Source organism: Rhipicephalus microplus, chromosome 9, assembly GCF_043290135.1.
Source record: "Rhipicephalus microplus isolate Deutch F79 chromosome 9, USDA_Rmic, whole genome shotgun sequence".
Classification (NCBI taxonomy): Eukaryota; Metazoa; Arthropoda; class Arachnida; order Ixodida; family Ixodidae; genus Rhipicephalus; species Rhipicephalus microplus.
The window spans coordinates 19,350,769-19,373,008 of NC_134708.1; the positions used below are offsets into that span (position 1 = coordinate 19,350,769).

At 45.8% G+C, this 22,240-nt stretch overlaps 1 protein-coding gene across 1 annotated transcript; it reads right to left on the reverse strand.

Moving 5' to 3' along the window:
- Nucleotides 1–2,557: 2,557 nt before the first annotated feature.
- LOC119164907 (reactive intermediate imine deaminase A homolog UK114) lies at nt 2,558–17,542 on the reverse strand. Its single transcript, XM_075873239.1, has 6 exons — nt 17,355–17,542; nt 15,643–15,745; nt 15,503–15,557; nt 13,851–13,919; nt 10,624–10,679; nt 2,558–2,744 (listed from the first exon to the last, which is right to left on the reverse strand). Exons 1-6 carry the CDS (start codon nt 17,414–17,416, stop codon nt 2,697–2,699), a joined length of 393 nt encoding a protein of 130 aa, XP_075729354.1. The 5' UTR covers nt 17,417–17,542; the 3' UTR covers nt 2,558–2,696.
- Nucleotides 17,543–22,240: the final 4,698 nt, after the last annotated feature.

Here is a 22,240-nt window from a genome sequence, read left to right on the forward strand (position 1 = left end):
GGCCTCAACTTTTTTTGACAGTTTCTGGCCATTTACTGTGGTGAAGCCGACGTTTTAGGAGGAACTTTAGCTTGGAAGACATTTAGCTACGTTCATAGTTGCAAGGTGTGACGTCAGAAAAAAGTTGGACCTTATCATGGCTGATAAGGGCCTCAACTTTTTTGACAGTTTCTGGCCATCTACTGCTGTGAATCCGACGTTTCAGGAGAAACTTTAGCTTGGAAGACACTTAGATACGTTCATCGTTGCAAGGTGTGACGTCAAAAGAAAATTTGACTTTATGATTTGTGATAAGGGCTTCAACTTTAACAGCGTAGCTAATTAAGCGGAACGTTGGTCCGTGATTTGTGAACAGAAATAATAACCATCGTGAACCAGCAAACGATCTGCTCTTCTTCGTCCTCTTCTGCTTCACTACCAGAACACGTAAGCCGATTTTTCCGGCAGTGAGAGAACGGGTACAGAGAAAGGGAAAAGTACAAATTCTTGCTTTAAAAAAAAGAATTCTGTGGTGCGGGATTCGAACCAGGGTACTGTTGATCCGTAGGCAAGCGTTTTATCCACTCGACTATGAATGAACGCTTCCTCTTCACGGCAATCACTTGCGTACTATAGTGCAGCAAAGGGTGTGACAGATAATTGGGGTTGGGGAGGAGAGGAGAAGCTGGAAAGGGGAAATAGCATGAACAGAATGAGAAAGAGCGAAATATAAAGAAATGCAGAAAGTGATTGACATAGAGAAATAAAAGAAAGATAGATAACGGAATAGAGAGATCGGAAAAAAGTAGAAAGGAAGGAAGCAGGTGACCAATAGAGAAAGAGAAGAAATGGGAAGAAGGATAGAAAGAGTTTGAAACAGACAGTGTGAGAAAAAATAGGTAATACATAAAAATAAACAGAGGGAAAAAATACCAGGAAATTAACACGGAGATGAGCTCGGGCAACCTTTCTAAATCACACACCAAGAGAACCGCCCGCCCGAACGGACGTATGCCCCTTTGAAAACCAACAGTTTTTTTTTTTCCGGCCGGCCTTGAGAATCGAACGCGGGACCTGCCGCATTTTCCATAGCTGCACGCAGGACACACCGTGCTCTGAAATACTCTAGATATCGCCGCAGTTTTATCAAAATGCGACGGAACAGTGCAAATCTGATAAATGCCAGCTGTGCATGTCACTACCATTCGCGTATACCAGTATCGTTTTTGTCGGAAGCGATCCCAGAATCGCTTTTATCTAGATGCGACGGGTCTTCGAAAAACCGAAAAATTCTAGGTTGCCAAAGGCTATATAAAGGCCCATCATTGGGGTCCTGAGATAATCGTCCTCTGTTCGCTCTGTTCTAGTCTCTTCTATCCCCTCCTGTCGCTTGCGCTGTTAAGCACTTTCTTCGTCCAAGCGAAATGCGACGCAGTCATCATATTGGAAGAGTGACGTCTCGCCAGAGGGCTGGTGCTTTACTCGTGTGAGCTCGCTCACTAGTCCATCCGTCCGTCCGTCCGTCCGTCTGTCTGTCCACCCGTCCGTAGCTCCCGATACGTATATCCAGGCATAGCCGAGCTAAGCCCTTGTAAAATCTTCTCCTGCGTTAATTATACTGATCCAACCACCCCCCTAAGCTGTCTGCACCCAAGGTATTTTTGGCACTGCCGCTGGTATTCGGCCCAGCTTTCAACAAGCGACAGTCTCCCGTGATGAAGTAATCATGGGACGCCATGAGCCATCACGCCTCTTTTGGTGACCTGTGGTGTCATCGTGTCCTAAAATTCGCGACGTAAATAAATTTCAGTGACTTTTGGCGTCATAATCTTTTTTCTATCACTCATGTTCACGCCAACGACGCGGCGACATCCCGCGTTCGAATAGGCAACCGATGTTTTCGCCTCAGTACATAAATTTACTCTACCTAACACTACGCGTATGCAAACATAGTACGGTATTACGGCGCCAATCCTCCTTTTCTGGTCGTCGACCTTTTACCAGTGAAAGCACACAGAATACACAGAAGCTCTTTCAAAAATTACTGTGTGGTTTTTACGCCTCGTTGTGGCCTGTCATTGTTAACGAGAGACCGATGGTTCGGAGGACACACTGTCACTGGAAAGAAGGAGCCCTACCGTAGTGCCTTACAGTGTTTGCAGTCCCGTATTTCAATACATTGCAAGTAATTTAGCGCTGCTTAGAAGCGCCTACAAACACTCACGCATTCACACTCGAATACGCACATCACACACAGCACTTGAGTGAAAGCGAGCGCTAATATGCGAGTGTTTTTAATTCTTACGGTGCAGGGTAGCCAGCCGGCTTGAGAACTGAATAACGTCTCCAACCTTCTGTTTTTCTCCTCACACTACTCCTAAGTTGTGCTAAAAAAATATGAAGAGTTGCCAACCAGCCCAACAACAAGTTTTAATTAGAATTATGTTCTTACCTTGTTAATCCGAGTACCTGAGCAACAACATACATTGTCGCAATGTCCAAAGAGGCGTCGAAGGCCAGATGACTTCTAAAGTTAAGAAACCTTCCACCGAGAGTACAACCGGGACTTACCCAGGTATACCACTTCGAAAATAAGCGTTTATTTTTTTTTCCATTTCATTCATCATCCCACAAAACAGATGAAGAGATTTTTTGGGCACTTTATTAGGGCAGGTAGAGCTCCAAGACTTGTGAAGCTATGTACCATCGGTTTCCTTTCAGGCGGCGAAGTCTACCGCGATGGCGTCGATTTCAACCAGTGAATTCTGTGGCGGAAAAAAGTAAGCAAACAATAAAAGAACAATGCACATTATGCACGTGTAGTCATCGACGCAGCTTCATAACGTACTGGTTTCCTAACATGGAGGCTTGCAAGAGAAGGTTAGGGAAGCATAATCCCATTGCGCTAACTTGCGTCATTATGATAACGATGCAGCCACGTTGTTATTCACCTCTATGCGTCAATAACAAAAGAACATAGAACTGATGCAAAAGATAACATTAACGCGACGTCAAAAACCACACGTCCTATCACGCGGAAAAACGACATGGCGCTTTTAAGCGGCACTAAAAGCAAATATCAATTCGACATTGATTGTTGAAATAGCTGTTCAGAAACCTCGTAGCGCTGCTTTTGTGCCAAGGAAGTGCTTATGACTCGCTTTAGTGGTTCGCATCGCGTTAGCGCACTTCAAATCACCCGCCTGAAAGAGGTCCATCTGACGTCACTGTGGCCCTGCCCAACGTTACCCGCCTTTACTGCGCTGTTGGCAGCTGTCTACTCTAGTAGCAGTGGAGCGAAAGTAGCGGGAGCTGCAGCAGCACAACGGCCACTGAACAATTTTCTGCTTGCTTTCTTTTTAACTGGTCCCCGCTAGGTGACACCACCTATACGGCCTAACCACCATCTATAAGGCAGAAGCAGCGCACAACGAGAGATAAGTTTTCCTTTATTTTTTTTTTGTGCTAGTGAACACCATTATTGGTTTTTCTTTCCTAATCAATACCTTGCGTTGCGAGTACTGTAGGTATGGGACACGGGCAACGTTGCAGTGACATTGACCACGTGAACGGGGTAGACGGCTGTTTTGAAGAAGTTTGGTGCGCCCGGTTAGTTGTTAAACAGCTAGAGCCGAACTCGAAGTGTACTAAGTGAGAGGCTACTAGCGAAATTGAACACGTCTGCGTGCGGTGTAGGCGGCAGCTTCAAACAGTTGTTGAGGTAGGAGAGTTAGCGAAGGCGGCTTGATAGCGGGATTAGGGTTGAACTTGGGGCTGTCGGGTGCTCGGTCCGATGGTCGGGCAGGCGATGGCTAAGGAGGCTAGGAAAACCACGGGCGAGAACCAGCTGGTGCAGTGCGACGAATGCAAGCGCTTGTGGCACTTGGACGAGACAAAATTCACGAGTTTGGCCGACGCGCAGAAGGCAAGCTTCGTGTGGAGGCTGTGCGAGGCACTGAAGGGGGCCGTGCAGCACATGGAGGCTAGCATCGAGGGGCTTACGGGGAATTTAGGGCGGAAAGGGAGCAGATGATAGAACTCCAAAAACAGCTTGGAGCGTCGCGTGAGCAGGAGGAGGCTACCACCAGCCTATTAGAGCAAATGAAGGGCGACCTTCGAAAAAAACGGAAAGGGCGGACCGAGCTCGAGCAGCGGGTAAAGCAGCTAATGGCGCTTTGCCACGGCTCCGAGCGGTGCGAGACAGAAGGCGTGGGTAGCGGAGAAGGCGACAGGTGGGAAGAAACAGGCGAGAAGGGAGGTCAAGGGGCCGCAGTGTCTGGCCACAACACGGAGGCTCCGAGAACATACAGCTCGGAGGCGCGGCAGACTTCAAGTATAGGGCAGAAACACAGGACATGCGACAGAGAGAGAAACAGGTGAAGCAAACAGGGGCGCCATCACAAACAGGCAGCCAGCGATTGGGGTGTAGAAGAGTCCTATTGGTGGGGTACTCTAACGTGGCCAGGGTTAGGGATGGCGTCTTCACGACAGTGAAGGAAGATGGGAGAGTGAGGGTGGAGGCCCAGTCAGGGAAGAGCATGGTAGATGCACTGGCCAAAGCTTAGGAGGTTGTAGAGGACAGCATGGCGGGCGAAAATCTCGTCATTATTCATGCTGGGCTCAATGATGTGTTGAAGGGCAAGGATCAGAACCTTCAGAGAAAGTTGGAGGATGGGATGCATAAGCTCCGAGAAGCCTCTGGGAGTGTGCATGTGACCATATGCACAGTTCCAGAGGTCTCGGGGCAGTCTCGTGGGATTGAAAGGAGGGTAGTGGAGGCACTCTGTGTGATCAAGGGTATGAGCTGGCAACTCGGATACAGCGTAATGAAAGTGAACCAAGACGTTTACGAGCCCGGCGCTTGCCCCTTTGCACAGGATGACATTCACTACAGTGGTGCAACGGGCAGGATGGTTGGTAATAGGATGGGTCGTCAAGCCGCAAGTTTTTTAGGCGGACCCAGATCCCTGAGGCCAACAGTGTATCCGAAGACGGTTATAAAGGGGCACAAATATTCAAGCCACACGGAGTCCGTGGGAGAAGAAATCGACGTAAGCACAAGGGTCGAGCTAAGTCAGACATAGGATATATTAACATGCAGGGTGGCAGGAATAGATTAAAGTAGGAAGAGATAGAAGAGCAGTTGAGGCATGAGGAGCTGATGATATATGGGGTTGTGGAGACACATCTTATGGACATAGAGCAACCACCTTGAAATCCGGACTACGTATGGGAATATTGCAATAGAACAGAAGGCAGCAAAAAGGGGGTGGAATTGGTGCATTCATACATAAAAGTATGGGTTGGCAAAGAGTCAAGCAGGGATGCATGGAACATTTATGGTAAGGAGGGATAGTAGCTGGGCAGATGACACTCCTTGGTTTGGTGTACTTGTGGACTGGAGCAAAGGCCAGAGAGGAAAACCAGGCATTGGTGGAGTTTATATCAAAGGACATTGAGGAACTAGCAGGAGAGTGCGAGATAATTATACTAGAAGATATGAATGTGCACATCGAATATAGAGATTGGTATACCGACCCGACAGGCAAAATGATCATGGATATGTGTGAAAGGCTTGATTTGATCATTTGCAACAGTATACTGAGAAGTGTGAAGGGCAAATAACATGGGAAGTAGGAAGGCTGCAGTCGACGATAGATCATGCACTGATGTCACATAGCATGAATGATAGGCTCAGGGTAATGCACATAGATGAATGTGGCTCCAGAAGTCTGGGTAGTGATCACAAACGTATCAAGCTAAGTTTTGGAAGAGCAGTGAAAGTGGGAAAGAGACAAGATGAGAAACTACAGGAAAATTTTTATTCAGAAAGGCAAATAGAAATAGCTGCTAAACAAATTGAGAAAGTAATCACCGAGTATAAGAAAACGGTATGGACATACACGAATCTAATTAGACTGAGCTAGAGCTTCCTAAGGCACGTGACAAGTCACCCCGGAAAAGGAGACACAAACCCAAGAGTTGTTGGGATGAGGAAGTTAAGAGAGCCATAACAAAACATCAGGAAGCCTCTAGGAAACGCAGGCATGCTAAGCAGCGGGGTGAACCAACAGATGATCTTGAAAGAAAATGGGACATCTTTCTAAGCTGTAGAAGGGAAGCATCCCTTCTGATCAATGAAAAGATTAGAAGAAAGGGGGCTCAGTGGCTGGCATAAGTACATAAAAAGGATAGAAAGGCAGCTGCGAAATTTTGGAACCATCTAAACTCGCTAAGAAACGAGACAAGCCTTGAGCAGAGGTTTATAACTACAGTTCAAGGTGCTAGGCTAGAAGGGGACGAAGCTATTGAATATATAAGAACAAGGGTGACAGAAAAATTTCAACAAAGAAGTACTTTATGCACCACAATAGACAAGGACGAATCAAGTGGTGCAATGGCTCCATTTTCACAACGAAAGTGGGAAAGTGCTGAGAAGAGGGCTCCTAGCAGTACATCAACAGGCCCAGATGGCATTTTAATTATGCTGATGAAGACATTGGGTCCGAATTCTAAGCAGACATTGAGAGAATCAGTGAGTAAAACAATAATCGATGGTGATGTCCCCGATGGATGGAAACTTAGCAGGATGAGCATGTTCTCTAAAGGAAAGGGGGACAAAGCTGACAAACAACTACCGTCCGATAACAGTGACATCACTGGTCTACAGGCTGGCTATGCAGATTAGAAAGGAAAGACTGCAGGCATGGATAGAGGATGAGAGGGTGCTAAGGGAACTGCATAATGGGTTTTGGAAACACAGGAGGTTGGAAATCTGTTTTCACTGACACAGTGCATCGAAATAGCAAAAAAGGAACACAGGCCCCTGTGGCTAGCATTTTTTGGATACCAAGGGAGCGTACGATAGCGTGGTTCAAGAGGACTTGTGGGGAATACTGGACACACTAGATGTGGTAGATGGAGTCACTAATCTTTTAAAGGATATCTATAATGGTAACAAGGCCGTTATAATGTGGTAAAAACAGGTATCCAAGCCCACAGAGCTAAGATGGGGGCTTAGGCAGGGGTGTCCTCTGTCACCCTTGTTATTCATGATGTACCTACAAGGATTAGAGGCCAAATTAGAGGGACGTGGACTTCGATTCAACCTTTTTCGTCAAACAAGGAAAACTCATTGAACAGGCACTACCAGCATTGATGTACGCAGATGATATAGTGCTAATGGCCGACAACGAAGAAGATTTGCAGAAATTGGTGGACATCTGCGGCAATGAGGGAGATAGGTTAGATTTCAGATTCAGTAAGGAAAAATCAGCAGTCATAATTTTTAATGATAATAAATATAGTGAGCTTAGGATACAGGAGGTCATGGTAGAGATAACAGATAAATACAATTATCTGGGCGTATGAATAAGCAATGGGACCGAGTACCTAAGGGAACACGAAATATACGTAACGACTAAAGGTAACAGGAATGCAGCAGTGATGAAAAATAGGGCACTGTGGAATTACGTCATAATTTTTAATGATAATAAATGTAGGGAGCTTAGAATACAGGAGGTCACGCTAGAGATAACAGATAAATACAAATATCTGGGCGTATGGATAAGCAATGGGACCGCGTACCTAAGGGAACACGAAATATACGTAACGGCTAAAGGTAACAGGAATGTAGCAGTGATGACAAATAGGGCACGGTGGAATTACAATAGGTATGATGTTGTGAGAGAAATATGGAAAGGGGTCATGGTTCCTGGTCTGACGGTCGGCAATGCGGTCTTGTGCACGAGATCAGAAGTTCAAGCAAGATTAGAAATTAAGCAACGTGAAATATGTAGGCTTGCTTTAGGAGCTCACGGGAATACACCGAATCAGGGAGTACAAGGTGATATGAGAAACAGGGCACTGTGGATTTACAATAGGTATGATGTTGTGAGAGGATATGTAATGGGGCCATGGTTCCTGGTCTGACATTCGGAAATGCTTTAGGAGCTTTAGCTTCCTGGTCTGACGTTCGGTAATGTGGTCTTGTGCATGGGATCGGAAGTTCAAGCAAGATTAGAAATTAAGCAACGTGAAATAGGTAGGCTTGCTTTAGGAGCTCATGGGAATACACCAAATCAGGGAACACAAGGTAATATGGGATGGACATCATTTGAGGGCAGGAAAGCTAGCAGCAAGATAAAATTTGAAAAGCGATTGAGAGAAATGGGGGAGGAGCGTTGGGCTAGGAAGGTTTTCGGCTACTTGTACATGAAGAATGTCGATACAAAATGGAGGAAGCGAACCAGGAATTTGACTGGTAAATACTTAGAAAACAGCAGGTGGCCAAACCAAAAAGAACTATCGGTTAAGAAGAAAGTGAAGGAAACGAAGACTGACATGTGGAGAATTGGCATGATTAAGAAGTCCGCACTAGAGATCTATCGAACGTTTAAGCAGAAAATTGCCAAGGAAAGGATCTATGATAATACTCGGGGTAGTTCTCTAATGTTTGAGGCCAGGTCGGGAGTATTGCGAACCAAGACATATCGGGCCAAATACGAAGGGGTAGACACGGTATGCAGTGCGTGTGGAGAGGGGGAGTAAACAGCCGAACACTTGATAATGTTCTGTAAAGGGCTTCACCCTATAGTTCAGGATGATGGCGCAGAGTTTTTCAAAGCACTGGTGTTTAGGGACAGGGAGGGCAAAATAGACTTTAAGCGGGTAGAGTTAACTAGAAGGAGGTTATCTGATTGGTGGCTAAAGTCAAAATACGAGTGAAAATTAAACCTTCCATTGCAAAGTACCAGTCCTCAACTTCACTATTTAAAGGGAAAAAAAGATAAATCTACTTGTTAGGTCACTACGTATTACGGCTAGGTGGCGTTAGCCGTTGCCCGATTTAAAGGGTGCAGCCACATCAATCCATTCGTCCATCCAACCTGACGTGAATATAACTTTTGAACAACTCGCGTCAGCCCCCGTAGTAACGCAAGGCTGTTTTTTTTCTATAAATAAGAAAGAAACGGACGAGCAGCATTATACTTCGTCTCTTGATGCATGGAAGGTTTTTTATTGCTGATAGTTTGGTCGATTGCTAGTGATAACTTGTCATCGGACGCTCTTACGTCATCGGGATCTTTTTCTGAAATGTCTCACTTGTGGTTTTTTTTTCTTTAATGAATGGGATTATCACCAGTAAGTACACAGAACATACTTCATCAGAAGTCAGGCAAACACACAAGCGTCAAGAGCACCACAAGTGAGACATGAGTGGCTTCCCGTTCATTCCTAACTTGTGGTGCACGTTGCGCGATGCATTCAGCTTAATTTATCGGCAAGTGTGGCACTGCTTTGGCAATATTGCCGTTTTAGACGATTTAATACGTTCATATTTCACTATGACATAAATTGTTATTTGCCCAAAGTGTTCCCTTAAGGGACATCAGTACCACCCGTCCATATTAAAGGGACGATAAATTGAAACAATGACTTGGTTTACACTGGAAAACTACATTCTGAGAACTCTAATGCCATGTTTCCCTATCATATGTTAATTATTAGCAGAGAAAATGAAGCTTGAAGTTTCATGATGATGATATGTGGTGTTTATTGGCGCAAGGGCCAATTTATTTGATTGATATGAGGGGTTTAACGTCCCAAAACCACCATATGATTATGAGAGACGCCGTAGTGGAGGGCTCCGGAAATTTCGACCACCTGGGGTTCTTCAACGTGCACCCAAATCTGAGCACACGGGCCTACAACGTTTCCGCCTCCATCGGAAATGCAGCCGCCGCATACGGGATACGAACCCGCGACCTGCGGGTCAGTAGCCGAGTACCTTAGCCACTAGACCACCGCGGCGGGGCTGGCGCAAGGGCCATGTGATCGCCAAAGAGCAACAGCTTGAAGTTTGAGTTTGAGACTTCGTGCCGAATTTCAATGTTTTCTTTTTGTATTTTTGCAATCTTGGCTCGATTAAATTTTCTGCGAATTCGTATGCTACGTCTAATGCCCCCACAGATGGCATTATACGACGTTTTTACGGATTAGAAAGTACGTAAAGCCCACCAGACTTCTTCGAAATCTGTGACGTCATGGTGTTTGGTGCGGGAATCCCAAGGTGGCGTCTCATAGACACTAACGCAAGAGTTCTCTCTAGTGTATATATAGAAAACTATTTTGCTTTGTGTGTCCTTTGGAGTGCGGAAACGCACCAAACTCGGTGATGAACTGCGCGCACAGAGGATCAGACAGTAGCGCCATACCGCGGAAAACGCTCGCACTACAGTAACAACGCCGTGTTCACTGAACGGTTTTGAAACAGCTTCACTGGAAAACACCTGCTCAAGCGACGACTGTAGGTGTCACTTACGGAATATGCAAATCGCCTAACGTAAGCGTATTTCCGTAGGCGTGAGCACGAGGGGGTGGCCGTCCTTTATAATCATGTAAAGTAGGCACAAAATCTGCCCCACACGTTAACTTAAAAGACGGGGGGGGGGGGGGGCACAATGTTTCTCTCCTACATTGACTTATTAGGGAGCTGGGGGCGCTGCGATTAACCTCCCCCTCCCCCCTGATGTGGGATCCTGGGCATGCCTATGTGTATTTCTTCATCACCGCGAAAACGAAGTGATAAAACTCGAACCTCATGGGAAGTACTGAGGGGTTTTCTGATCTTTAGGGACTTACCTCTGGTAATTTTGCCACCTGGAAAGCAGCTCTTGCCGGGTAGTCCTTCTGGAAAACTGCAACAGCATTGAAAACACAGCCGAATGACCTTTCGCGCAGTAACATAGCTAGAATGAAATTGAGTCGAACTCGTATTAGTCTCTTTTTTTTTTGCGATCATACAAGAAGAAATCATAATGAATTAAGTTTACATTTAACGGGAGAAACCGGCTTTCAGCAAGATTAAGAGGGGAAGGAATTGTCGGGAGAGCCGCGAAAAAATTCCGCATTTACCAGCATGACGACGCGTATGCATAGGCTCGTCTTAATTAAACGGGTACTAAAGCCAAATATCGAGTTTATGTAGATTGCTCAAATAGCAGACCAGAAACCTCGCAGTGCTACTTTGGACCCTTGTAAGTGCTTATTTTCAAATAAAATCACGTTTGAGTGGTACACATCACAATAGCACACTTCGAATTACCCGCCTCAATTATAACATATCACGTCACTGTTGCCGTACACAACGTTGCCCGGCTTCACAGTGCGGCCGCCGACACTATAGTGCGCAGCAGAACGAAGGTAGCAGCACAGCAGCAACAACGGTCATTGAGCAATTTTTCGCCATGGCCTCCGAGATGGCAGACGGACTTAGTTCAACTGGGACCCGCTAGATGGCACGACCTGTCCAGTTAACCAGGCGAAAATTGAACTTTTGAACCATTCGTGCCATTCCCCGCAGTAACGTCCAGCGGTTCTTCTTTTTTATGAATCAAACAGAAACGAACAAGCAGCATTTTATTACGTTTCTTGATGCACGGATGGTTCTTTATTTAGTACAGCTAGTTCGATTACTAGTGAATAATTATAGGTGCTAAGTCTGACGCCATCGGGATCATTTTGCGAATGTCCTACTCGTGGCGCATCTGTTCTCGTGTATTTATATTAATTTCTCACTAAGTATGGCACTGCTGTTGATATAATATCGTCGTTTTAGACGTTATCATACCAAGCTTTCACTCTGACATAAAGCGCTATTTGACTTTGAAGTCCCTTTAAAGCGTACTGCAGGCTTATATATCTGTTTTCTGCAAAAACAAGTGACTGAACTAACAGGCAAAAACATACAGTTAGGGACGGCGACAGTATAGGGGACACAGAGGAGGTATAGCCCCTGCAATTTAAAGGCGCACTGACACAGAAATTGTGCACCTTTTATTATTATTATTAGTATTTTTATTAGTATTTTTGTACTACTACATTTTGATCCGCTTATCAGGGACGGAAACCTCGTTTGCGCGAACGCGTAACGGTTATTTGTTTAGAAAGGATTTCAGGGCACCCGCCTCGGTTTCAGTTCCAAAGAGCACCGAGCTAGGCAGGAGCAGTTGCGGGGGCAAGGTAAACACAGCTGGCCACTTGACCACGCAAAACTGTGAAGTCAACGGCACGAAATATTTTCTAAGCTCTATTAGCCCTTGATGTCTCGTACATGTGCACGTCTCGACAAAAATCTACCTGCCTCATCACTTCGCCTTTAAAATTTGCGTCTGGGCTCCTTGAAGTTTGCGTCTGCCAACCGCCTCCTATAGGTCATAGAGTTTCCCAAAATTAACTAGAAGGCACTCTGGCGCTGCGATCATCCAGTGACCATGGGAATGCTGGGTAGTACACACATTTGCCTAGTGTTCGTACTTGCGGGCGGCGAATCGTACTTGCGCCTTCGTTTATTGCTGGTTACGGTTTTGTTTTGAAAGAAAGAACGAACCCTTCTGAACTTGGTGACTTGATTTGAAATGCTAAGCCTAAAAGAATAAGGTTGTGAAGCGCAAACGTTGAGCAATTGCTAATTTATGTTTTCGTGAAAAAACAGCTCCAATCCACACGAACACACACGGAGCCAGAAGCAGGCCCGAAGTACGAAAATTAGACAAATGTGTGTACCACCCATCATTCCCATGCTCGCTCAGAAGCGCCGTGTGTTGCAGCTCACATAGACACTAGCGCCAGAGTTCACTCTAGTGTATGTTAAGAAACTCTATGATATAGGTACACGGCCTAGCTGAGCCCGGCTAACTGGCCTAGTTGGTATTGGCTGAATGCGCCCATACTACTAGCAAACACGCGCAAGGATACCGCAGAAAGAGACGGTGGTCTAGCATTTGCTCCGTCTCTTTCTGTGGCGCGTTTGAAATGTATCACCAACTCGCCCAATCAACCATATTAACAAGTCCTTACGCGTGTTCGCGAGTAATGTGGAAGGAGTTTCGCAGGAGCCGGGACAAGCGGTATTGTCAGATGCAAAGCCTCCAAGATGAAGAGATGTTTCGCGACTTTTCCGCTAGGGGAAGAACACACGCGCCTTGGCATAGCGAAAAAAAGAACAGCTCTTTTCACTTTGTTCTTGTTCCTCCGAGCGAACGACACACGTCCATTTTATAGCGAGTTCAAAGGGCCGGACTTCTGATAAAACCGCTAGCGCGATCTCTATACGTCACCAGAACAGAGGGGCACGACGATTGGTCGGACGTGCCCTCACCGAGTATCGCGACACTTGTGAACGATGATTCCGAGCTGGCGAGGTACACGTGCACCGAAAATCGCTGTTCCATACGCGTCCTATGCGCGTACGCGATTCTCTAAAACCTGGTCATTTTACATGTACTGCTTCGCTTCAATAAAGCACGTGGCGTTCCTTGCTGTATGAGATCTAAGCAGCAAAAACTTGTTCTTGTTCACCTTCTCTTAGATGAGCACTCTGTTGCGCTTGCCTATTTGCTTGATCCTTGTGATATGGCTCTGGCCCACTTAGGTGGGTTGGCTATTAAGCCAGTGGTTAATATAAGGATAAAGATTAAACTAGAGAGAAAAAACATGTAAAATAAAAAAATAATCGATTCACTGGGAATATCAAATATTATAACATGATTATTTTATGTAACAATATAATAATTACACAACATTACAGTGGCATGCATTCGGCTAGTCAAATAAAGGCTGAAGTGCGAAATTTAGAATGAAAATTAATTAGCACTGAATTCTTTAATTCTGTCGCCAAGAAATTCACGTACGGCTTAGCAGATGTTCATTTTGCTGTAGCCCAGAAAAGAAACCACATGGGAAAGAAGATTTTTTTTCCCTATGGCTACTGCTCTCAAATAGAAGCACTTCACAAAGTGCATATTAAAAAAAGAAAAATAGTCACATGGCACAGTTCTACAGTACTACACGTTTCTTCTGTTACTTACATTCAGCGTACACTTTGTTCATTTCCTTGAAGTCGTCCATAGACGCCAAGTAGACCGTACACTTCACGACTGGATAGAACGTTAAAAAAAAAAAGGGGGGGGGGCGTGCGTTGTCACGTGATTATATTGCGCGGGACAACACGACACATTGTTTATTTAGGAACGACATGAACACAAGCAACACCATTCAGTCAAAAGCAACGTTTAAGAATGAAAAAATGTTCTAAGAGCATGTCTTCAAACACGTTGTTACAGAGCTCAAGCTTATAATCCCAGCCTCTCTGCGTATAACCTTCATATCTAGGAAAAAAAACAGAGTTTTCTCTCCTACTCCTTATCTGCTTTAGAATGTGTAGCGCGCTTGTCAGACCATTATGGTATACGCTGATAAGAGAGACGTCGGAAACAGGGTGGGGCACTGCAGTTTGCTTCCAGATATTGCAGTTCAAGATATGTGGTTTCACTTCTACGAGCGATGCCAAAGTCTCTACACACCTTCACGTCGACTACCACTTGTCAAAGTTAGCCGCTATACATTTAAACACCCCCAGATAAAAATTTTCTGGTGGTTACGAAACCCTGGGCGGCACCACCTGTAAGTTCCCGTGCCAGTCACCATGACATCAGATTTTCACGGTAACGACTAGAACCTCTGATTCGGCAAGTAATCACCTTCTCTTCTGCTGGGTCTAAATACATACCACACCAAGTTTATGTTTTTTTTGTTCTTTTTTAGCCAATGGGCTAAAAATACGAAAAGCACTTTGGAAGCCGTGATATTCACATCGGAGGCTTCATCAGGAAATGTAAACGAGATGTTCAAGATTGATTTCCTAATCTATTAATAAACATATCACACTCTTATGGTACTAATAAACCTCTTGATAAACTATTTACGACAGTTGTTTTCTGGGCACAATTTACGACTCTAAACTAACTTACAATTGCATATATATGTTAGTATCCATTTTAAAGTACCCCAAAACCTCTTCTAGTTATGTGACAAGAACACGGTTCATTTCTCCCCTGCGCTATCCTTCCCACACATACCTCCCCCTACCTTTCATTTCTTCATAAAGCACCGGTACACTGTCATCCTTTATGAAAGGGAACACGCGAACGCGTGGCTCTGTGCTTTGAGGCGGCTGCCTACAGCACCATCAACTCACAGCAAAAGGAAATACGTTTGCTTTCAGCGCCATCTGTTGCAAAAAAATAACGAGTTATGGCGGGTTGACAAGCACTGCTATAGATTGCTCTCTCTCTCTCTCTCTCTCTCTCTCTCTCTCTCTCTCTCTCTCTCTGCTCACGCCTACAGTGCGTAGTCCACTGCCAGCATATCAAGCGTTGTTCGCGACCACGGCGCAAGCTGCAGTAATCACCCGATATCGCCCGCCACGCTATCGATCAGGGAACGTAATCTAGCACCGCTTGTCTACCGGCCGTAACTAGTTATCTTGCTTGGCCATAGATGACGCGAAAAGCGAACGTGCTTTCTTCGCTTGTCGGTTGATGGTGCCGTAGGCGGCCGCCGCAGAGCGCCGGCCACGCGTTCGCGTGTTCCCTTTCACAAAGAACGACATTGTACAGTGTCTCTTGGCGAAGGTCGCGTTTACAACGCGTTCCGCGAATGAGCGTAAAACGACGATTACCGTTATCGAGGCTCATCCCGCTCGCCTTGAGTATGTTTCCGATGTTGATCAGGGTCTGTTTGTCGAATAAACGGAGATTAGAAGCACCAGTTAGCGTCATGATAAGTCACTTCGAGATGCATTCACGAATGCCGGTATACCTGTCTCGTCTGTGCGGCGACGCCGGACTCGAACTTATTGGTCCCTGGGTGCGAGCCCACCTGACCGGACACGTACACGGTGTTGCCCACACGAACAGCATGGCTGAAAGAAAATAAAAGGAATGAAAACAAAAATATTACCTCTCCAGAGTGGCTGCAGCCTTAGTCACGAGAGTCCGCCTCGGTGGCGAAGTGGTCATGGTGTCCCGCTGCTGTTCCAAAGGTCGTGGATTCGATTCCCGCCACGGCGCTCACATTTAGATGGAAATGAATGAAATACTAGAGGGTCATGTACTGTGTGCTGTAAGCCTCACTTAAGAATACCGGGTGGTCAAAATTTACGGAGCCCTTCGCAGAGGCGTAGGCAAAAAAAAATGCAGAAGAGGGTAGGGGGGGGGGGGTACAGGGACTTAATTTGGGCGAGTTGGCTCATCGTGGTTGTATAATATAGTAACAGCGTGACAACGGTACGAAGAGACAAAATGGCCAGAAAAGAGCGCTGGGTGGGGGAGGGTTGAAGGTGGGGGGGGGGGGGGCACCTGCTTGATCTGAACTGGGGCCGGACAAGCAGAATGTGATCGAGTGTCATTTAGTGCCCTGTATGCAGGCTGCACGAAAAATAATAAAATAAATAAGGGGAAGGGGGGTGGTCAGTGCGCCACCCCCTGGGCACGCCACTAGCCCTCCGCTATGGCATGAGTCGTTTGTACACGTTAAGCTCCAAGTATTATTATAGCCGTCGAAAATACACGGTCAAATTACTTCACGTTTCTACCATATAGACTTGCCATAGTTCTCGCGGTGTTCTAAAGGCTAAAAATGATAATTCCTGTAGTTTTACTTGCCAAGAACACGAAACGATGACGCCTCGAACTCGTATAGGGGAGCAACTCCGGACCAATATCTGCCATCTGGAGTTCTTCTAAATTTGAGCAAACACATGTTCTTTGCATTGCCTCATCGGAAAGCGGAACTCTTGCTTACGAGCTTAACAGGTTATAAACACTCTATACGCAAGACTTCTACGACTCCCCTATTTTGGGTCATAATTTGTGCACCAGATGGCAAATATGCAAACTTTTCTATATCATATTCTCTATTATAACATCCGCTCTTCAGCGGATTTTTTTTATATTTTCTATTTCTTATATCGTAACGTAAATCGATGAAGGTTAGCAAACATCGAATGCCCCACCCCAGCCGTCTTCGCGTAGGTATATGTCTACGCCCTCCGCGGCAACATATCCAATATGCCGGCACCGAAACCGATCCGCAAAATAATCTATACCCCCACCAAACCACCATTCTTTAAAAAAAATAACTTTCGCTTCATTTTTTTCTACACGCAATACAAAACAACAGAACCAAGAAAATGTTCTGGAAAGCCGGCTCCGTCGGCAGATGCCGCGCTGTCCCTGAGTTCGCCAGAGTGATTCAGCGGTTATAGGTACAGTGTTCTACTCACGGTGTTCGCCCTCTGATGCGAACGTCGTGGGTTCGATTCCGGCCTATGCGGTTACATATAGGGGGAGGCGAAATGTTACACGTCCGTGTACGTTATACGACGTTAGTGCACGTTCAAAGAACAACACCTGAGGATCGAAGCTTTCCGGAGCCCTCGGCCACGGCACGTCGAAATCATGGCGTTATTTCGGGACGCAATACCCCAGAAGTGACTAATTAATTAGCACTGCCTTTATATCGTCATTTACCTGTACGGGCCTATGGCCGCAGGGGCGGTAGGTGTGTTGATGACCGTTTTCGCTTCGGGCATGGCCGCGAGTCTCCGTGCTTCGAGGGCGAACGGGCAGTCCAAGAAGTGGTCCGTGCAGAAGTCACGTCTTCCGAGGAAACTAATCTTGGAAGTGCGAGAGGAAGACGATAACAGTTTCGAGAAATAGCGGCCACCACACCGGGGAGTGTTTTAAGATTAGCGCATCGTAAAAACGCATTGCTGAGAATGACGAATTGTTTTTTTTTTTTTTACCTGCTGATACGACGGCGATAGCAGCGCCCACAAGGGGCGTTCGAGACTTCCTGCAACCCCTCGAAGATTTCAGCGCACACACCTTGTAAAGGTTAAGGGCCTTCAAGGCGCGGGAACTTTCTAAATACGCACGTTCCTCGCGTGATCGGGTGTATTGTTGTGTCCCAAATAGCACCATGATTGATATATATGCGGGGTTTAACGTCCCAAAACCACCACATGATTATGAGAGACGCCGTAGTGGAGGGCTCCGGAAATTTCGACCACCTGGGGTTCTTTACTGCGTGTACCCAAATCAGAGCACACGGGCCTACAACATTTCCGCCTCCATCGTAAATGCAGCAGCCGCAGCCGTGATTCGAACCCGCGACCTGCGGGTCAGCAGCCGAGTACCTTAGCCACTGGGCCACCGCGGCGGGACGCAAATAGCACCACAATTATGAGGTAAGCAAACAGTGATTGAGACGGAATGCCTTTAAAAAATGAAAACGACTGAAGCGGCACCGTAATAACAATCACTGTCTGTTGCGGAGAAGTGCATTACGCACAAAAAGTTCAGCGTAGCATCTGCATGCGCAGAGATAGAAAGGAAGCCGTCACGGCACAAGCGTTAGCAACGCATGGCTACCACGTTTTCAACGAACATGCGATCGTACAGCTGTGCACGGAAACAAAAGGCACACTGGCGTGTTCTAAAAGACAGGACGTAGAAACACAAACGCAAGAAAAAAAATCAAGGCACCACGGACGCCGACTAACAACTGCAAATGCGCCGCAACGACCTCAAAGGAAGAAGGCACAAAAACGAAGGCACCAAGGTATTGAGGTGTTTCCGTGTGTTTGTGTATGACGTGATAGGCTTAGCTTTCGTGCTCTTTGATCTTTATATTTTTCCCAGACTGTACACTGTTCACGAATTGGCTGATAACTAATTGCAGTGCTGGGCTAGACGACTGGGCGCAAAATTTTTAGTGGTCTAGCGGCGAGTGGTGTTATTTAGCCAAAGCGTGTCTGCAAAGCATACCCGTCTTTAATTCCCACTAGCGTTACCACCGATCCCGGACGTTGTTAAAACGAGCCCCTCATCCGTTCGGCTTCTTTCGTTCAGCTCGTACGCAAACCATTCCATGCATCTATAGCCTCGTGTACTAGAATGGCTCCTTGAATGAGTTAAATGTAATTAAGCCTACATTGTAACACTGCGGCTACATAATGTTATAGCACCGAGATTAAATTGCGGTAGAGAAACCCTCGGGCACATGGCCAGTAGAGATAAGCCTCGAAAATTTATGCTACATCGAGTTTCACGTAGTCTAGCATATGCGCTGCCGTAACAAGGGTATAAATTCCTCTCAAACCATGCAGTTACACGTCTAACGAACTGCTGCCTTCAAACTAGCCAGACCACCCATGCAGGGTATGTTCGTATCGGTGTATACATAAACGACTGATGAATGTAAGGAAGAGATGATTTAATGACAGCTCACAGTCAAATGCCTGGCATACTTATGGGTGCAATTAGCCGTGTGATATGAAAAAAAACAGCTCATTAGTAAAATATCATTTTTTTCCATCGAAATAGACCCCACCCTCGAGTGACTGACACGAAAGATTATAACTGTATGGTTAAAGGGTGAACCACAAGACCGGTCACCGATTTCGGAGTCTCAAAAAAGAACACGCCAATTTCGGTCACTTCTCTTGGGCTCCTATAATGAAGCACTTGCATGGTACGACCCGAATGATGGGAGTGGGAATAGTTGTTATCGTTTGAATTGACGTTACGTCTAAGTAATCGACTATTTGTTTTACCCGCTGCTGTAGGCGAAACGTGAGCAGCCTTTAATTCGCTGATTTAGCGCAGTTATACGGTGGCGCGCTAAACGAATCGTGACCAAGCTCTGCTCGAAAAAAACAGGAGCCCCCCCCCCCCCCCCCTCTACTATCCATCACCGTTTGACTTTTGATGGGACTCGTGAAATGGCATTTAACGACGTAAAAAGCAAAGAAGGAAAGAGCAAGTTAATTAAAGTTGTCGATAGATGGGTGAGCTGGTTTTAAGGTATAAGCGTTTGTGTAAGTCCTATAGGCGCATGCACGCTGTATAAAGCGTTTCGCACTTTGACCGGTATATATAACACTATCTGTACGCTATGCCGAAGACGGTTGCATAAAGATACTGAGAGGGCGCTGACGACAACACACAGCCGCATTCCGGAACGATCGTACTGTAACAAACAAAAAAATCGGTAGATGCCACGTGCCTTGGGAATCGATGTTATGCAAAGCATGCGGATGCAAGGTGAATATGTTTTAATTTTTTATCGAGCAAGACGTTACGAAGTGGGCGCTAAATATATGTACAAGTCCGTGCACACACATACGTTAGACCGCCACATACGTTCTATGGTACCAGTTGTTTGCATTTGCGAAACGATGCCAACAGCAACATGAATGTTAGCAACACCAGAAGCGGTAAGCCGATATGAAGCGCCGGTGTTTGCACTGGGGCTCGCGAGGGTGGCAGCCCTCAACACTGCTACGCAAATCAACCTCAGCGGATGGCACCTAACTACAACTGACGGTAACCCGAAGTGACGTCTGTATCATGGGAATGTATATGTAATGTTTATAAAATTTGATAGTTAGTACTGCAACCATAATTGACACTTCCTGAACATTGGGGGTCTATTTGCCAAGTATTTCCGAGACCTGGCATGGTTCTGTGGTAGAATACTTGATTGCCACTTGAAACGCTATAGGGTTCGATTCCTGCAAGGATACTGACATCTATTCTTTGCGTTCGTCCGGTGACCGCTGCTTAAGTCAGCTTTTTCTCAACGCTCAGGTATTAAAATTACGCATGTGTGTTCACACCGTCCGGGGTATGTGCCACGGTAAGATGGTTTGAAGGAAGGAAGGAAAATAGAGGGAAAAGAAAGGCAAGAAGGTTAACCAGCCTATAGGCAGCCGGTTTGCTACCCTGCGCATGGGAGAGGGATGGGGAAGATGAAAGAGAGCAGAGAACGCGCTGACCATGATATGAATAATGTCACAACCTCGTCGTCATCGTCAAGCAATGTTCACAAAACAGTAGCACATGCCCCCCCCCCCCCCCCCCACCTGTTTTATGAAAAGTGCTTGACGATGTACGCGACGAGATTGTCACATTATTCATGTCATGACCAGCGCGTCGGGGGAGGGGGTATGTGCCACTGTTTTATGAAAAGTGCTTGACGATGTATTGATTGATATGATTGATATGTGGGGTTTAACGTCCCAAAACCACCATATGATTATGAGAGACGCCGTAGTGGAGGGCTCCGGAAATTTCGACCAGCTGGGGTTCTTTAACGTGCACCCAAATCTGAGCACACGGGCCTACAACATTTCCGCCTCCATCGGAAATGCAGCCACCACAGCCGGGATTCGAACCCGCGCCCTGCGGGTCAGCAGCCGAGTACCTTAGCCACTAAACCACCGCGGCGGGGCTGCTTGACGATGTACGCGACGAGATCGTGACATTATTCATAGCATGGCCAGCGCGTCGAGTGTGCCCCCGGGTATGTACTAATTTTGGTGTACCCCAAGGGGGTGATCATGAGAGCAACCAAACGTAGGCGGATAGATAGATAGATAGATAGATAGATAGATAGATAGATAGATAGATAGATAGATAGATAGATAGATAGATAGATAGATAGATAGATAGATAGATAGATAGATAGATAGATAGATAGATAGATAGATAGGCACAGATAGATAGATAGATAGGCACAAATAGATAGATAGATAGATAGATAGATAGATAGATAGATAGATAGATAGATAGATAGATAGATAGATAGATAGATAGATAGATAGATAGATAGATAGATAGATAGATAGATAGATAGATAGATAGATAGATAGATAGATAGATAGATAGATAGATAGATAGATAGATAGATAGATAGATAGATAGATAGATAGATAGATAGATAGATTGCTTCTGCGAGTTCCAGCTGCTACGCACACGTCGTGCTCTCTTGAAAGAGACGCGTGGACTACCTTTACAGATCATTGTACTCACGTGGAAGACTCCATGGGCCCAAAAGAGAGCATTCGAGTCTCTTTAAAGGGGGTCATGTACGTACCAAGACAGGACTTCCCGAAAAGAGCCAAACATACTTTTTTTTAGAGTAGTGCACTTTCGTGTAGCGTGGCGTTCTATTTCATGTGTCAAATGATCGAACGGTTTGCATGACGTGTAACTCACATGTCCAACGATTGAAGTGACTATATGTACCACGTAATGCCTTGGACGGACAACCAGCGGCCACGTAGAGCTGGAAAAATGAAACAGTACTATAAGGGACGAGAAAATCAGCTCACGACGAGAGCAGCTTAGCTGGCGTGACAAAACAAAGAACTTAGCTGCCATGAAACGGAATTAGCTTGCAAAAGACAGGGTAAATGTTTTATGGCCACTGCAGGGCTATGGTCTTCGTCCAACGATGGACACAAAATAGGCTTATGACGATGACCATTCTTCGTTTACGTATTTGCGATTTCCTCGTGTATTAAGTAATATCATAATGACTTCTTAGGCTCTCTCCTAAGTGCAGGTGC